The following is a 16,412-nucleotide window of genomic DNA, read 5'->3' on the forward strand; positions in this document are numbered from 1 at the left end:
GATGCTCTTTCACTGTTTCTCCTGCTACCTGGCAGTCCTCACTGGACCTGGAACATGGTTTTGCATTGGTCAGTCTGAGTGATTAATATTGGGCTTCTAACCCATTGGTTTGTCATGCAGAATGGGCCATTTGGCCCATCGATCTGGTGCTGGCTCTTTGACAGAACTCACCACTGAGGCCCATGCCCTGGGTTTGCTGAACAGGGTGGCTGTCCACACTCAATGATACTGTACGTTCCTCATCCACACACAGAGCAGTCGTGCTCACTGAAACTGTCCTGAATCTGAGTGGTGAGCCCCTTTTGGTGAGTCCCTATATGGCAGCAGGTCTCAACTAATGAAATCAGGTCATGAAAGCTGATCAAAATTGAACCCACCCCTAAAACTTCACCAGAGTCCTTTGATTGGCAGCAAAGCCCCACCCTTAGCATTCCAACTGTCAAAGACTTCCAATGGGGAAGCAAAAAACAGCAGATGCTGAAAATCTGACATCAGTGCAGGACCTTGCAAAGGCCTTTCTGGAGTCCACGTAGACAACGTCTACCACCCGGCCCGCGTCGATCCTCCTGGTCGAAGTGCATGATCACAGTCAGGGACTGTGATAGGTGGGTGTGGATCCTGTCAGGTGATCACAGGGAGCCCATCAGGTGATCACAGACTGTGCCAGGTGAACACAGGGAGCCCACAAGTTGGGCACAGCAAGGCTGCAGAGATCAATTTACTGTTCCCACCACTGAAAACTTCAGTTGTATTGGAGGTTCAAGAGAGATCAGTGCAGTGCAGGAGGGGGGTGGGGTGTAGGGGGAGGGGAGGGTGTGGGGAACAGTGTAGGAGGGGAGGGGTGTGGGTAGCAGGGGAGGGGAATGGGGAACTAGGAGGGTCTGTGGGGAGACACCACAGTGGGACGGACTGGGTGCTGGAGAACAGGGGGAGGGTGATGGGGGTGAGTCAGTGGGGTGTGAATGAGGGGGGTGCTCATCCCTGGCTGCTCCCCGGACAACGTGATCCACATTCCCTGCAAAGCCCCACACTGAATGCTGTTTGGGGAACGAGTCCATCCTGTACCACACAGACATGGATAAGAAGGGTGAGAGGAAGGAAGTGTCTGGTCTGACCTGAAGTGACCCACAAATTCTGGCAGTTTTGCTTAATTCCACAGACAAAGAGTTTCAGTTGCCCAGGGTCACTAAACTGCCCTGTGTCATCGACTTCCTCACCAGCGTCGAGTGACCTGGAACAGTGTCCCAGTTTGCCCTGACTGTTGAATGGTCACTGGTCAAGGCTGGTTAATACCTGATGTAGGGGATACCAGTCCAAATTTCTCCAAGAAACCCAAACTGAAACAGATGCAAAGGTTTGGGATCACGTACCACCAGGCTCAAGGACAGCTTCTATCCCGCTGTTAACAGACTCTTGAATGGACCTCTTGTATGATAAAGATGAACTGTTGATCTCGCAATCTCCCTCGTTGTGGCCCTTGCACTTTATCTGCTTGCACTGCAGTTTTGCTGTAACTGTAACACGGTATTCTGTAACACTATGTTCTTTTTGTACTGTATTGATGTACTTATGATTAGAATGATCTGTCTGGACAGCACACAAACAAAAGCTTTTCACCATATCTCGGTACACGTGACAATAAAAAACCAATTACCCCAGCACTGGGAAATGGTATCAAGGGCATGGATTTCTGCAAATACGCAAAGGGTTCAGCACTGTCCTTCAGGGTGATGCTCCCTGTCTTCCCAGCCCAGCCCAGTCCAGCATAGTTTACTTTCAGAGCTCCACCACCATCCCAGGACCTGATAGTCCCACTACCAATCTCGTCATCGTTGTCTACTCACCCGAACTGAGCTTTAGTAATTATTAGGTAATCCTCTTTGTGGAGCATATAGTGGATTAGGTGCTTTAAAGTTAATTCCCAATGTGCTCACAACTACACTCAAATTAATCTTGCCTCGGGTACATAAAATGGTGCGTTACGACCAATAATTGACTTGCAGCACTGAAGCAGGAGGAACATGGGTCAAACTGCAGTGCTTCCTCGCAGGAGGAAGGACACGTATGTCCTGGAACTTCACGTATGGTACAGGTAACCTCTGGACTTGCTCACGGGCCATATTGGTTCTGTTTTTGAGTGCTGTATCAGAACAGAAGATAGAAAACAGTTCAGTTCGCATTGGTTCTGTCGCTGGTTTTTGAAACTGACAGGAAATCAGTTCATGCTTACACCTGCTCTGTGTGGTCATTGTACCTCTGCTGGGACTTACATTCACTCACTGCTTTGCATTAAGTGGCTCCAGTATTTCTGCACAATTGATAACTATTTCTAAAAACTTTATTTTTATAAATTGAGGTCACAATGAACCAACAAAGAGTGGCCATTAAACATAGGTTGCACACAGATGGGAGAGAGACCTGGTATTATTGCAGACCACTTGCAGAATTCACTTATCTACTTCCTCCAGGCGGACTGCCCGGAGGAAATCGGTGCATCCAACACGTCGCTGCTTCTGTCTTCCGGCAGCAGCTATTTACAGTTCAACTCAGAAACGGGTTTCAAGTGTCAGTGGCAGAAGTGAGTGTCGGGAAGTAGCAGTTACAAGAGCCATACCCTTATTGTGAGGACCTAATATCTTCACATGAACCATCAAACAAATTCACAGTAACAGCACGGCGATTTCACAGGATGGATTCAAGATAATTTTCTTGATCAGTGCAGCAATAATGAGGGAGGCTATTTTACATGTAGTTTTCTGGAATGGGTCCTGATTAATTATTAATCTTGTGGGGAAGAATGATCATAAATATGAAGAATTCTACATCCAATTTGCGAGTGATTTAGGCAACTCTTACATCAGTCCAAGCACTGCGTATGAGGGGCAAGGTAGGCTGGAAAGTAGACAATAGGAAATGAATACACATGGGAAAGTGACCCACCTCCAGCTAACGTGAGAGGTTAAAAGAATTGGACTAAGGAAAGGGCTTAAAGTATTGTCAAAGGAAGCAAGGGCTGGGAAAATTGAAGAGTTTTCACAAAGTTTGATTGAAGAATTGATGAAGATACAGATTGGACATGGGAAGGGATATACAGACTGTTTGAAAAAGCTTCTCTAGATATGTAAAAAGGAAGCATCACAAGCAAACATCAATCTCTAATAGGCAGAAATGAGAGAAATTGTAAAGATAAGAAATCTGCAGAGACAAATCTGTCCTCCTGCTACAGGACACATTCAAACAATGACTGGGGACTGAGGCTAATCAGAGCGAGGAAACTCAAACTGGTTATTTTTTTTAAATTCATCCACTGGATGTGGATGCCATTGGCAAGGTGGATGTTGCCCATCTCCCATTAACCATTCCTGAAGGTTCATTTCAGAGCCAAACACACCCTGAGTCTGGACTCACATACAGGCCAGACTGGGTGAGGACAGTAGAGTCCCTGAAGGACAGCAGTGAACCAGGTGAGAGCTGGAGAAACCCAACGGGTCAGGCAGCATGTGTGGAGGCAGGGGGATGGTCGATGTTTTGGGGCACTCTGCATCCAGGTGAGTTTTGGTGGCAGTCTCACTGGTAGTTTTGTGGTCACTACTACTGATACCAGCTTTTTATTTCATATTTATTTAATTGACTTTAGATAAATGAGAAGCAGGTTTAAAAAGCTGAATGGACCTGCTATTTGCTTAGGATAACTAGAGTGAGGGTAGGACCGCTCGGGGATAAAGGGGGAATCATGGAGGAGGTAGGGGAGATCCTTAATGAATACGGTGTTCATTGGGGAGAGGGACTTGACAGATGTGAGGTCAGCCTAGAACAGGCTAACTTGCTGGAGCATGTCAAGGTTAAGAAAGAGGTAGTGTTGGAGCTTCTGAAAAACATTAGGATAAATAAATCCCTGGGACAGGACGGGATATATCCCAGGTTACTATGGGAAGCAAGGGAAGAGATTGCTAGGGCATTGATGGTGATATTTGCATCCTCCCTGGCCACAGGGAGTGGTACCAGAGGATTGCAAACGTTGTTCAGTTATTCAAGACAGGTAATAAGGATAATCCTGGGGATTATAGACCAGCGAGTTTTACGTCAGTGTGGGAAAACTATTGGAGGATCCTTAGGGACAGGATTTAGAAGCATTTGGAGAGACATCATCTCATTAGTGATAGAAGGCATGGCTTTGTGAAGGGCTGGTCGTGGCTTTAGAGCCTAAGTGAGCTTTTTGAGAAGGTAACAAAACAATTTGATGAAGGTAGTGTGGTGGATGTGGTGTATGTGGACTTTAGTAAGGCGTTTGACAAGGTTCCCCATGGTGGGCTCATCCAGAAACTCATGAGACTTGGGATCCATGGAGACTTGGCTGTGTGGATTCGGAATTGGCTCGCCCACAGAAGGGAGAGGGTGGTGGTAGATGGAGCGTATTCTGCCTGGAGGATGGTGACCAGTGGTGTTCCGCAGGGATCTGTTCTGGGACCCCTGCTCTTTGTGATTTTTATAAATGACTTGGATGAGGAAGTGGAGGAGTGGGTTAGTAAGTTCGCAGATGACACGAGGTTGGGGGTGTTGCGGATAGTGTAGAAGGTTGTTGAGAGTTACAACAGGATATCAACAGGATGCAGAATTGAGTGGAGAAGTGGCAGATGGAGTTCAATCCAGGTGTGTGAAGTGATACACTTTGGAACAATGAACGTGAAGGCAGAGTACAAGGTTAATGGCAGCATTCTTAGCAGTGTGGAGGAACAGAGGGATCTTGGGAGTCCAAGTCCATAGATCCCTTAAATTGATAGGGTGGTTAAGAAGGTGTATGGTGTGCTGGCCTTCATTAGTCGGAGGATTAAGTTCAAGAGCTGCAAGGTAACGTTACAGCTCTATAAAACTCTGGTTAGACCACACTTGGAGTATTGTGTTCAGTTCTGGTTACCTCATTATAGGAAGGATGTGGAAGCTTTAGAGAGGGTGCAGAGGAGATTTACCAGGATGCTGCCTGGATTGGAGAGCACGTCTTATCAGGAAAGGCTGAGCAAGCTAGGGCTTTTCTCTTTGGAGTGACACAGGATGAGAGGAGACTTGATAGAGGTGTATAAGATTATGAGGGGCATAGATAGAGTGGACAGCCAGCACCTTTTCCCCAGGGGGACAATGGCCAATACCAGAGGACATCAGTTTAAGGTCAGAGGAGGAAAGTTTAGGGTAGGTGTTAGAGGTAGTTTTTTTTTTAAACACAGAGAGTGGTGGGTGCCTGAACGCACTGTGAGGGTGGTGGCAGAGGTTGATACAATGGGGACATTTAAAAGACCCTTAGATAGGCACATGGTGAGAGGAAAATGGAGGTTATGGCATTCTGTAGGTGGGGGAAGTAGCTATGTTGACACAACATTTTGGGCCAAAGGTCCTGTTCTGTGCTGTACTGTTCTATGTTCTATGTATATAGCTCTGAATAACATCGTGGGCTGAAGGGCCTGTGCTGTGCTGTACTGTTCTGTTCTATGTTCCATTTATAGGTTCTCAATGAAACACATTGGCTTCAGTTGAAAAACCCTTCCAGTTCGCCAATGACAGCACATTTCCCACACCTGTTATATCAGCTAATCTCAGAGCCTTTCTTTGTCTGATCCAGCTCTTCAGTCCAAGCTCGTTCTTGCAGAAAAGCTATGAGTGTAGGTTGGTTTCACCGAAGGGTCCATGCTGTCTCCAATGCCTAGACCTGAGGTCACACCAACTCAGGCTGAGGGGACAGTCCCCACCCCACTACCCTGACAGTCCCTCTCCGATAATGAAGGCTGCTGGACCCAAAACATTGCACAGAATCAGGTTTATCATCACTGACCTGCACGTCATGAAATGTTTTGTGGCAGCAGTACAGAGCAAAACATAAAGTTATTAATAATTACAAAAAAATAGTGCAAGTAGGAATAATGAGGTAGTGTTGATGGACCGTTCAGAAATCTGATGGTTGAGGGGAAGAAGCTGTTCCTGAATCGTTGAGTGAGGGTCTTCAGGTTCCTGTGCCTCCTTCCCTCCCACGGTAGTAACGAGAAGAGGGCATGTCCTGGATGGTGAGGGTCCTTAATGAGGCACCAGCTGTTGAGGATGTCCTCACAGATGCTGCTCGACCTGCAGAGTTCCTTCACCAGATTGTTTGTGGCACCAAATTAAACATCAAGTTTGCTGAAGATAAATGGACCCTGTCAACCCTATGGCTTCAGCCAATCTGGCCAAGGTTGTAGAGTTAGAGTCACACAGTACAGAAACAGGCCCTTCAGCCCATCTGGTCCATGCTGACCAAGATGCCCATCCAAGCCAGTCCTATTTGCCTGTTTGGCCCACATCCCTCTGAACCTTTCCTATCCATGTACCTGTACAAGTGCCCTTTATATGTTATTGTACCTGCCTCAACCACTTCCTCTGACAGCTCGTTCCACACAGATACCACTCTTTGTGCAAATAGGTTGCCCCTCAAGCTCCTATTAAATCTTTCCCTTCTCACCTTCAACCTATGTCCTCTAGTTCTTGATTTCCCAGCCCTGGGAAAAAGACCATGTGCATTCACCTTATCTATGCCCCATGATTTTATACACCTCTACAAGGTCACCTCTCAGTCTCCTATGTTCCAGGGAATAAAGTCCTAGCCTGTCCAACCTATCCCTATTTGGGGGAAGACTCCTATTTTTCACCAATAGCCAGATCCCAAATACTGCCAAAGGTCTGAGCCAAACTTCACCAAGTGGACCAGTGCTGGGCCAGGGATACCCACCAGTCAGTCAGCATTAACAGTTCAACCTCTGCTGGTTGGCAGTTAATTCACTCCCAAAGTTGGCTCAATGGATTTTTGTTTTAAATTGGGTTTTTGAATTGGATAGAAATGTGCAGCTGCTGAGCACAAACTAATCAGTGGACATGATGTATGCAACAGACTTGAATAATGAAATCACTGGGAAACGTCACAAGAGATACATTCCCTGCAAGTGGGCCTGATACCAGGACACACCTCTGCTGGGTGAACAGTGTCAAGAGTAATGCAGAACATCTCTTCCCACATGGAGCTGCTTCCAGTCAGGGGATGGTGGAGTGGTGTTTAAATTGGAGCCCAACATCCAGAGACCAGTGCTGTTAATTGGGAGGCGGCATGCACAAGTTATAACCAGGGGAATTCAATTCAAGTAGTAAAATAAATAGCAGGGATTTTTTTTAAGAAAGATGTCCGGTATCAGTGATGTTCACTTCTGAAGAATCTAGACAAGTGCAAAACCAGGCCAGGACCCTGGGACAATTCCTCTGTTCTGCGAAAGAGCCAGGGGTCTCCTCATCCACTTCAGAATGGACAGGGTCTTTGGAAGTGAACATGAAGAAAATGCAGATGTTGGAAGTCGGAAACAAATACAGAAAATGCTGTAAACACTCAGCACGTCAGGCAGCATCTGAGGAGAGAGAAACAGAGTTAATGTTTCAGGCCAAAGACCTTTTGAGATTGTTGATCTGAAACATTAACCCTGTTTCTCTCTCCACAGATACTGCCCGAACTGCTGAGTGCTTCTACTGTTTTCTGGATGGAGTCTCAGTTTAACAGTTCAGTCAAAGGATGTCATCTAAACAGTGGGGCATTTTCTCTGTATTGTGGTGGAAGCAGATCAGAGACACAAGGGCTACCCCTGGGACACAAATCAGTGCTCTAGGGAAAAGTTATTAACTTGGAAGCCTCTGTTCCAGAAAATTCATCAAGGAATGTCCCAGTGGGCTGATCACCCTGCACGAGTTCCGGAGACACTTTTGTGATGGGACTGTGGGTCCTGGATCCTCGGAGTACGCTGAGCAGATCTTCAGGACTTTGGATGATAACAGGGTGAGACACACAAGCATTGAGCCTGGATGTTTCTGCTCTGGTTCTGTACCAAGTTTGTGGGGCGTACAGTGTGCATCATGTGTTAGAGTTCAGCAAGGCACCTTTTCCCAGTAGGATCTATTTGTCAGACTAGTTTCTCTGTAGCATTGCTCAGGTCTGCCCCAGCCTCCACTCATCTGCTGCTGAAACCCTCAGCCGCTGAACAATCCATCCATTTCAGGCCAGCTTCCCATCTTCCATCGTCTGTAAGCATGAAGTCATTCAAAGGCAAGGCTTGCTATTCCATCAGCCCCACAGTTCCCTGGGACAGAGGACTAGCCACAGAGCCGGACAGTACAGAAACAGGCTTCTTCAGCCCACCGTCCATGCCATAAATTACCTTCTATCCCGATCCCACTTACCAGCACTTGGTCTGTTGCCTTCCGTACCTTTGATTCAAGTTCCCGCTTAGATCCTTAAATGTCAGGGGAGTCTCCACCACCCACTGGTAGTGTGTTCCAGATTCCACCCGTCTTCCCCACATCCCCTCTAAACCTCCTACCCCTGTTCTCCAAATACCTCTCCCTTGGGGAAAGTTTCCTACTATCTACCCTTTCTTATGTCCCTCATAATTGTCTCTGTTAGGATCCCCCCTCCCCACCACCTGTCAGCCTCCACTGCTCCAAGGAAAACAGACCCAGCCTCTCCTCACAATTAAAACCCTCCATGCCAGACAATGTCCCAGTGAATCTCCACTGCACCCTCTCCAACACTGTCACATCCTTCCTACGGTGTGGTGACCGGAACTGCCCACAGGACTCCAGCTGTGGCCTAACCAACATTTCATTAAGTTGGACCAAAGCCTCCCTGCTCTTATGTTCCAGTCCTGGATAATGAAGGCAAGTATAATTCATGGCTTCTTCACCACCTTATCAACCAGTACTGCCACCTTCAGGGATCCTTGGACACCAAGGTCCCTCTGTTCCTCAGTACTCCCAAGGGTCCTACTATTCATTGGACATGTTCTACCTTTAATAATCCTTCCAAAGTGCATCACCTTGCATTTATCAGAATTAAATCCCATCGACTTGTTTTCAGTTCTGTTGATCATATTTTGTTGAAGCAGGCTCGAATACCTGCTCCTATTTTCTATATTAAAATTCTCATTCTTTCACTTGTTTCCCGACTAGCTCATCCCACCCCATCACCAGCAACCTATCCCACCGAGATCTGAGCTTTCCCATTTCCGATCTCTTGAACTCCCGTTGCTCCACCTGTGGAGACCGTGTTTGGGAGTCCTCTCCCTAGCCCTCTCCACCTGCCTACCTCCCCTTCATGATGTCAACATTTGTTGAAATCCTCATCCACTACATAAAGATGCTCCATAAATGCAAAGCTGTTGCTGATTTCGGGGAGGACGGCAGACAGAACAAACTGCTGCTAGTTTAAGGTCATTATGTTGCTCGAGTTTGATTCTGTTCCTTGTGCTTCATGTTGTGCCCAAATCCTGGAACTCCCTCCCCAACATCGCTGTGGGAGCACCTTCACTATACAGCTGCCATTGTATAAACCTTTAGTCAGACCACACTTGGAGTATTGTGTGCAGTTCTGGTCACCCCATTACAGGAAGGATGTGGAGACTGTGGAAGGGACCCAGAAAGGTTCAGCAGGGTGCTGCCTGGATTAGAGGGCATGAGCTACAAGGTTGGACGAACTTGGGTTGTTCACCCTATAGAGCCAGAGGCTGAGGGGAAACATGATAGAGGCTTTTAAAATTGTGTGAAGCATAGATAGGGTAGACAGTCAGAATCTGTTACCCGGGGACGGGGCAGGAAAGGGAAGGAGAGTTTAAAGGCAATGCGAGGGACAAGCTTTTTGTTTTTAATTTTTTTTAAAAAAGTGGTAGGTGCCTGGAACGGGTTACCAGGGGTAACAGTGGGAGCAGGCAGTTTGGTGGAGTTTAAGAGGCTTTTAGACAGACACATGAATATGAAGGGAACGGAGGGATACAGATGATACACAGGAGGAGGACATTTAGTATAAATGGTCGTCAAGGCTGGCACAACATGGGCCAAATGGCCTTCCAGTGCTGTACTGTTCCATGTTCCAGAAGGACTGCAGTGGCTAAGGCAGCTCATCCCCCCCCCCCCCACCCTAGGGCAATAAACGCCATCCTTGCCAGCAACACCCAGATCCTGAAAGACAAAATAAATCTACTTCATTCAGACCCTCCCCTTGGCCCAACTCCCTTTGACCAGCCAATCCCAACTCCAAGCCTCTTGACTGAATACTCCTCGTGCATTGGCTGCTTCAGCTCTCCTCAGAGTCCAAAGGTCATGGTTCAAGTCCTGCTCCAGCGATTTGGGCACGAAAGCTCAGGCTGACGCTGAGGGAGAGTGCTGCACAGTCACCAGTACTGGCTTTCAGATAAACCATCACACTGAGGGCCTGTCTGGTGTGTCACGTGTCACAACAGGTGCCATGGCAGATCAGGGACACAGTCCTGAGCAACATTTTGCTGGCCGTAAACACGACTGGACCTGGAGACTGGTCATCGTGCAGTCTGTGGCTATCAGCAAGGACGGGAGCGATAGGGGCCACATGCAGGCAGAAGGGATCAGATGTCGTTAGTGTAATAGTTCAGCACAGCATCGCAGGCTGAAGGGCCTCTTTCTGTGCCATACAGTTCTATGTTCACCTCCCAAAGTGAATTAGTGGCTGTGGTCAGTGTTGGACCAATATCTCTCTCCAGGAGCATCAGTGATTCACACTGAACCAGACTCCTCCACTGCACAAGTTTAGTGGAATAACCAGTACCCCAAGTGAACAGCCAGGCCTGGATTCAGAACCTCACTGAAACAACCTGTGAATTCACCCACTAACCTGGGAAACACTTAGTTACTTCACTCCCTGGGATCTGCTTTGAGAACCAGGATTCTGATCTAAGCCATTAACCCTCTTGCACAAAGTCCTTCTGGGCTCTTTGTAATGTCATTTGCTGTAATTGACTTACGCTGGCATTAAAAATATATTACACGCAGACACTTGGAACAAGAATGTAAAGTGTTCATCTGAGCAGAAGACAAGTCACTGTAGGAGGAGAGTCAGTGGATTCACTCTGGGAGCCTGCTCACAAGGATTGCTCCAGTTTTGACCTGTTCCTTCTTTTTCTCTAGAGGTTCAAGCAGGGAAACCAGCCATTCGTCCGGTCTTCTGCGACAGAGGTTCTGGTCCGTGGCAGTTCCTTCCCACACCCTCCCTTCACCCACACCACTTGTTCATTCTCTTCATCTCTCCTGCATTTTACCAGCTAGAGATAAAATGGAGACCACACCTCCAGCAGCAAAGACCCCAAGCTCTCGATGCACTCCATTTTTTAAAATTCTTGTTCCTTGGTCCATCTGTGGCCTTGTGCCCAAGGCTTCTGGAACCCAGCCCGGTCACTCAGTGGTCCCCTCATTCCGACCACCGGCTCCTTTGGCAGCTGCCCCTGGGCTCAAAGCTCTGGAACTTTCTCTCCTCTCCTGAAAGCACCAAAGCCTTTATGTACAAGGTCAGATTACAGCACAGAACAAGGCCCTTTGACCCAGCAGCTCCAAGCTGACCACTGCACCCATCCACACCACATTAGGTTGAGTATGGCTTGGCGATTCAAGTGTTTGTCCAGCTGTTTTAGAGTCTCTGCCCCCTCCACCCCCTCAGTGTGTTTCCGAATCCAACCACTGAAAAGATTACCCTTCAACAACTGCTGGGGAATTGTACTGCAGTGAAGATGCAATTCTGGAACATTGGGTAAAACCAGTCCCAGAAACCATGATTGTCATAAGATCCCATCTGGTTCACTGCAGGGGATGGGATCTGTACCTCACCCAGGCAGGTCAGTATGTGACTCCAGACCCACACGAGGTCGACTCTTACCCACCTCCTCAGGCCAGGGGCAATTAGGGATGGACAATAAATGCTGGCATTGTCAGTGACATCCACAGCCCAATTGTTCAAACATAAAGTAGGGCCTGGACTATCCCACATGTAGCAGGCCCCACGTCTCAACACTCCCCGATTAAACTCGTTGATAACACCAGCTTTAACCTCCAACGTGTCTCCAAGGAGTTGCTGCTTCCGATCCCTTGTGTGTGCGATAGACAGGTTCTGTGCACTCAGTGACACGACTGGCTCCATGTCTGACAGGTCCTCAGTAAACATCTCAACCCCGTTGTCAGATTGCTCCCCAGTCTTCACCCTCCCCACCTCCTGACACCTTACAACTCATTCAGGAACCTGGAGACACGAGACCCACGGACATTCAGCTCGTTCATCAGCTGAAATCCAACATCCCAACAGCCTGGAGCCATTCTGGGAACCTGCGTCCTCTCACCTGGAACCCCACTGCATCCTTGGGGGCTCTGAAGTTCAACTCTGGGCCACTCAACCCTCCACGTGTCAGAAGTTGAAGGCACCCCTGTGGTGGGATTCCAGCAACCCCAACCACACCCCCACCCCCCCAAACTGAGAACACTGAGTAAACCTCCACCTCAGTGAGGGAGTGCTGCAGTGTCAGAGGCACTGCTCATGTTACATGTCGAAGGGAGGCAGTGACCGCCCTGTCAGGAGGATGTAAACAGTACAGCTTCTGCCCAGTGTTCTGGCCAATACTGGCCTTTCAACAAACATCACCAGTCCGCTTATTCTTCTCATTGCTTTAAGGGAGCTCACCACATGTCAGAGAGTCATACAGCACAGAAACAGGCCCTTCGGCCCAACTGGTCCATGCCAACCAAGCTAGTCCCTATTTGCCCACATTTGGCCTATATCCCTCCAAACCTTTCCTAACCACGGACCTGTCCAAATACCTTTTAAAATATTGTTAATGTACCTGCCTGAACAGCTCCCCTGGCAGCTCGTTCCATATACTGACCCCCCTCTGGGTGAAGAAGTTGCCCCGCAGGTCCCCATGCCAACTGCCCAGAGGGAGTGTCCTGGACAGTCAAGCTCCTGCAGTTGGTTCCCTCCCTCGGACTGTGGGTTTGGACCAAGTGTGGCTTGTCATGGAGCCACAGCATGGAAACAGACCCAAACCATCTGTGTTGCCCAGCGAGCCAATCCGATTTGCCTGCGTTTGGTCCATAGACCCTCCCCTATCCACGGACATCTCAATGGCTTTTAAACATTGCTGATGTGCCTGCCTCAACCACCATTGTGTTGTCTTTGCATTGAAGGATGGTATGGTGGATTACCGGGAGTACGTGACTGCTGTCAGCCTGCTGGTTCAGGGCACAGCCGAGGAAAAGCTGAAGTGGTCCTTTAAACTCTACGATAAAAACAAGGACGGGGCGATCAGCTGGGCGGAGATGTTGGAGATCATGCAGGTTGGCTTCTGCCCGTCACCTCACTGTGGAGGCGGGAGAGGGTGGGCAACAGTTGGGGTAGGAGCCAGGGCAATTGTGGGGGTGAAGGTGGGAAAGGGGGAAGGGTGGGTTTGTATGAAGTTGAGGGTGGAGTGGAAAAGGGTAAAGTGGTGGGGGGGGGGGGCTTGACCATGGCAGTGGGGTGACACAGTTCAATGACTGGAACCAGTGTCTGCACAGGCCCTGTAACCCTGGTGGAGTTACCCATCAGCCTCCACAGATCTATCATCGTATCATTGGATCCTCTCCCAGCCCTCCTGCTGGGAAAAGATGGCTGCTTCACCACCACCACCACCCCATGGTGACAACTCACCCAACACAGACCCTGCCTTGAAGACTAGTGCCCCAGTAGATGCCCCCTCAGTGACTGCAGTCCCTCCCCATCTAAAAGGCAGCCGATGGAGCCCACCAGATGACCTCGCCTCTCCGCTGCCCCTGATTGATGCCAAATGCAATTTTCCTCAGTTGAATTGTGAATAGTAAAGTGAGCAGCTTCCTAAATGCTCAGCTCCTTAGCGTGCACCAGGGAGTGAGGGTCTCACGTTGACAACCTCCAACGGAGCCAGTGGACCTTCCCTCCCACTGACACACTTGCTGGACTGGGTTCAGAGGTCCCAGAGAAAGGCAGGTAACATCTGACAAGGTGCTCCGGCACTGGTTGTACCAACTCAAAGCCGAGCCTCAGGAAATCTCCACATTAGTCCACAGTTTAACTCACTTTGGGGAGGGCGTTTTCTCCGTACAGACCATCTACAAGATGAGCCTGGCGGTGTCACCAACTAGAGTTGACCCACAGACAGCTGAGGAATGCACCAACCGGATGTTCAGGCGGCTGGACAAGGACAGAGATGGTGAGTGCACGGGAACTCTCCTGGGAATCACAAAGCAGAGGCAGGGACCAGTCGGCCCATCCTGCCTCTGGCAGCTCCTTCATACTGGGGACGGGGGTGGTGGTGGTGGAAGGTGGAAGAACGCTGGGGGATTGTTAAAACAGGAAGAGCAACACTGAATAAACTCTGCAGTGAAACAGGCCCTTCAGCCCATCACGTCCATGCAAACTATCAAGCCCTCATTTTCACCAATCCTACACTGATCCCATTTTATTCTCCCCCATTCCCATCAACTCTCCCCACGTTATACCCCTCACCCACACACTGGGACCATTACATTGGCCAATTATCCTACAGCTGGATATTCCATTAGTCTAATGACATAAGGCCCTTCAGCCCATCCAGGCTATTCCCATCCACTCTCAAAGCAATCACATTCCCCTGCAGTCTATTCTCACTTGTACCCATTCACATCACCCTACTCTGGGGAGAATTAACCTACAAACCCACCTGTCTTTGTGATGTGTGTGAAAACCTGAACACCGGGGGATCCCACAGTCACAGGGAGAATGTTCAAACCCCACACAGACAGCACCTGAGGTTAGAATCAAACCCTGGTCACTAGAACTGAGAGGCAGTGCTTCCACTAGCAGTGCTCAGGGAGTGTCAGAGGTCGAGTCTTTCAGACGAGATATTAAACTGAGGTCTCACCCACCCTCACAGATGGATGATTAAAGGCTCCCACTGCACCACTTTGTGGAAGAGGGCAGTCCCAAAGCACTTACATCTCAGTCACCATCACTGAAGGAGATTACCTCTCCACTGTCACTGTTGTGGCAGGTTGTTGTGTTCCAGGACATTACAACAGTGACAGCTCCACACTAACTGTAAAGGACATTGGAGTAGACTGAGCACTGGAGCGGGTGCAGAGAGATTCAGCAGGGGGTTGCGTGGGATGGAGCAGTTCAGTTATTGGAGAGGCTGGGTCTGTCCTCCCTGGAGGAAAGGAGGTGGAGAGTCAGAGTTGGAGTATGGAAACAGACCCTTTGGCCCAACTTGTCCATGCTGACCAAGGTGCCCAACTAGAGAGGACATGACTGAGGTGTATAAAATTATACAGATAGGGTGGACTGCAGGAAATGTTTCTGCAGATCAGAGATAGATAAAGCTAGAGGACATGGATTTAGGGTGAGGGGGAAGAAATTCAGAGGGGAACCTTCCTCACCCAGAGAGCGGTGAGGAACACACAACCCAAGAGAGCAGCGGAAGCAGGGTCACTGACAGTATTGAAGTGCCTGGATGAGCACTTGAATCACTGGGGCACAGAGGGCTACAGGCCAAGTGATGGGGTAAATACAGATAGGTTCCCACTGGTCAATGTGGATGTGGTGGGCCGAATGGCCTGTTCCCGTGCTGTATGACTCAGAGGCTGCAGAAGGTGCTATAGAAATGCACATCCTTCTCTCAATCAAAGGTAGACTCATTCAGTGATTTGTAGGCACGTCTAAGCTCTGCTGGACGTTCATGTTGGTTCTCTTGAACTTCCCAGCTGTCATCAGCCTGAAGGAATTCATCGAGGGAGCACTGGGAGATGAGTGGGTCCGGGCGATGCTGGAATGTGATCCAAACACCGTCGAGGTTCCGCGATCCACCTAACCTCGTCAACAGCAGGAGCTCAACTGGGCCACGGCACTAACGGAAGTAAAGACCCAACAAATTCATGCTGAAGACCCCTCCCACCCACAGCATCGCTGCCCCTGCCCTGTTAGTAGTCAAGGTTTGGCAGAAGTGGACACAGTGAGCTCCCAAGGGCAGAAGTGACCAATAGTTCTGCTGCACCAACACCTGACGGCCGAACAAGCTGTAGTGCGCACAGGATGTCCACCTTCAGCTACCCCGACGCCACACATCAATGCCTGACAACTTGCTGCAGGACCTTCTCTTAAAGTTATCGGAAATCAATAGATTTTTTGTTACACTTCTGGATAGCAGTTGAATGGTGGGAGTTAATGCAGGAACGTGGTGCCGGGAAAGATCAGCAGTGATCTGACTGGTCTACTCCTCCTTGTACCCAAACCATGGAGAAACACCACAGCAGAGCATGTACTGTTTTTACAGTACCTGTACTACATCAGTGCACTCTGTACTAACCTAATGTACAGTGACATGCATAAGTTTGTGCACCCCTGGTCAAAATTTCTGTTACTGTGAATAGCTAAGTGAGTAAAAGATGACCTGATTTCCAAAAGGCAAAGTTAAAGATGACACGTTTCTTTAATATTTTAAGCAAGATTACTTTTTTTATTTCCATCTTTTACAGTTTCAAAATAACAAAGAAGGAAAAGGGCCCAAAGCAAAAGTTTG

The 16,412-nt window shown here is 48.7% G+C and overlaps 2 protein-coding genes across 2 annotated transcripts in view; one reads left to right on the top strand and one right to left on the bottom strand.

Moving 5' to 3' along the window:
- LOC127578273 (NADH-cytochrome b5 reductase 3-like) overlaps positions 1–16,412 on the bottom strand; it is a 644,669-nt gene that overhangs the window by 197,635 nt on the left and 430,622 nt on the right. The window lies entirely within an intron of this gene.
- si:ch211-245j22.3 (uncharacterized protein LOC563798 homolog) lies at positions 2,022–15,704 on the top strand. Its single transcript, XM_052029792.1, has 5 exons — positions 2,022–2,092; positions 7,702–7,834; positions 13,030–13,179; positions 13,964–14,069; positions 15,598–15,704. Exons 1-5 carry the CDS (start codon positions 2,022–2,024, stop codon positions 15,702–15,704), a joined length of 567 nt encoding a protein of 188 aa, XP_051885752.1.

This window comes from Pristis pectinata, chromosome 15, assembly GCF_009764475.1.
Source record: "Pristis pectinata isolate sPriPec2 chromosome 15, sPriPec2.1.pri, whole genome shotgun sequence".
In the NCBI taxonomy this organism is placed as follows: domain Eukaryota; kingdom Metazoa; phylum Chordata; class Chondrichthyes; order Rhinopristiformes; family Pristidae; genus Pristis; species Pristis pectinata.

What these genes read in the sequence shown, in the direction of transcription:
- si:ch211-245j22.3 (XM_052029792.1), top strand. Translation starts at nt 2,022, where the DNA reads ATGGGTCAAACTGCAGTGCTTCCTCGCAGGAGGAAGGACACGTATGTC. An exon ending in GAACTTCACGTATGGTACAG is followed by an intron (nt 2,093 to 7,701) that starts GTAACCTCTGGA and finishes CCTCTGTTCCAG; the next exon opens with AAAATTCATCAAGGAATGTC. An exon ending in GGACTTTGGATGATAACAGG is followed by an intron (nt 7,835 to 13,029) that starts GTGAGACACACA and finishes TTTGCATTGAAG; the next exon opens with GATGGTATGGTGGATTACCG.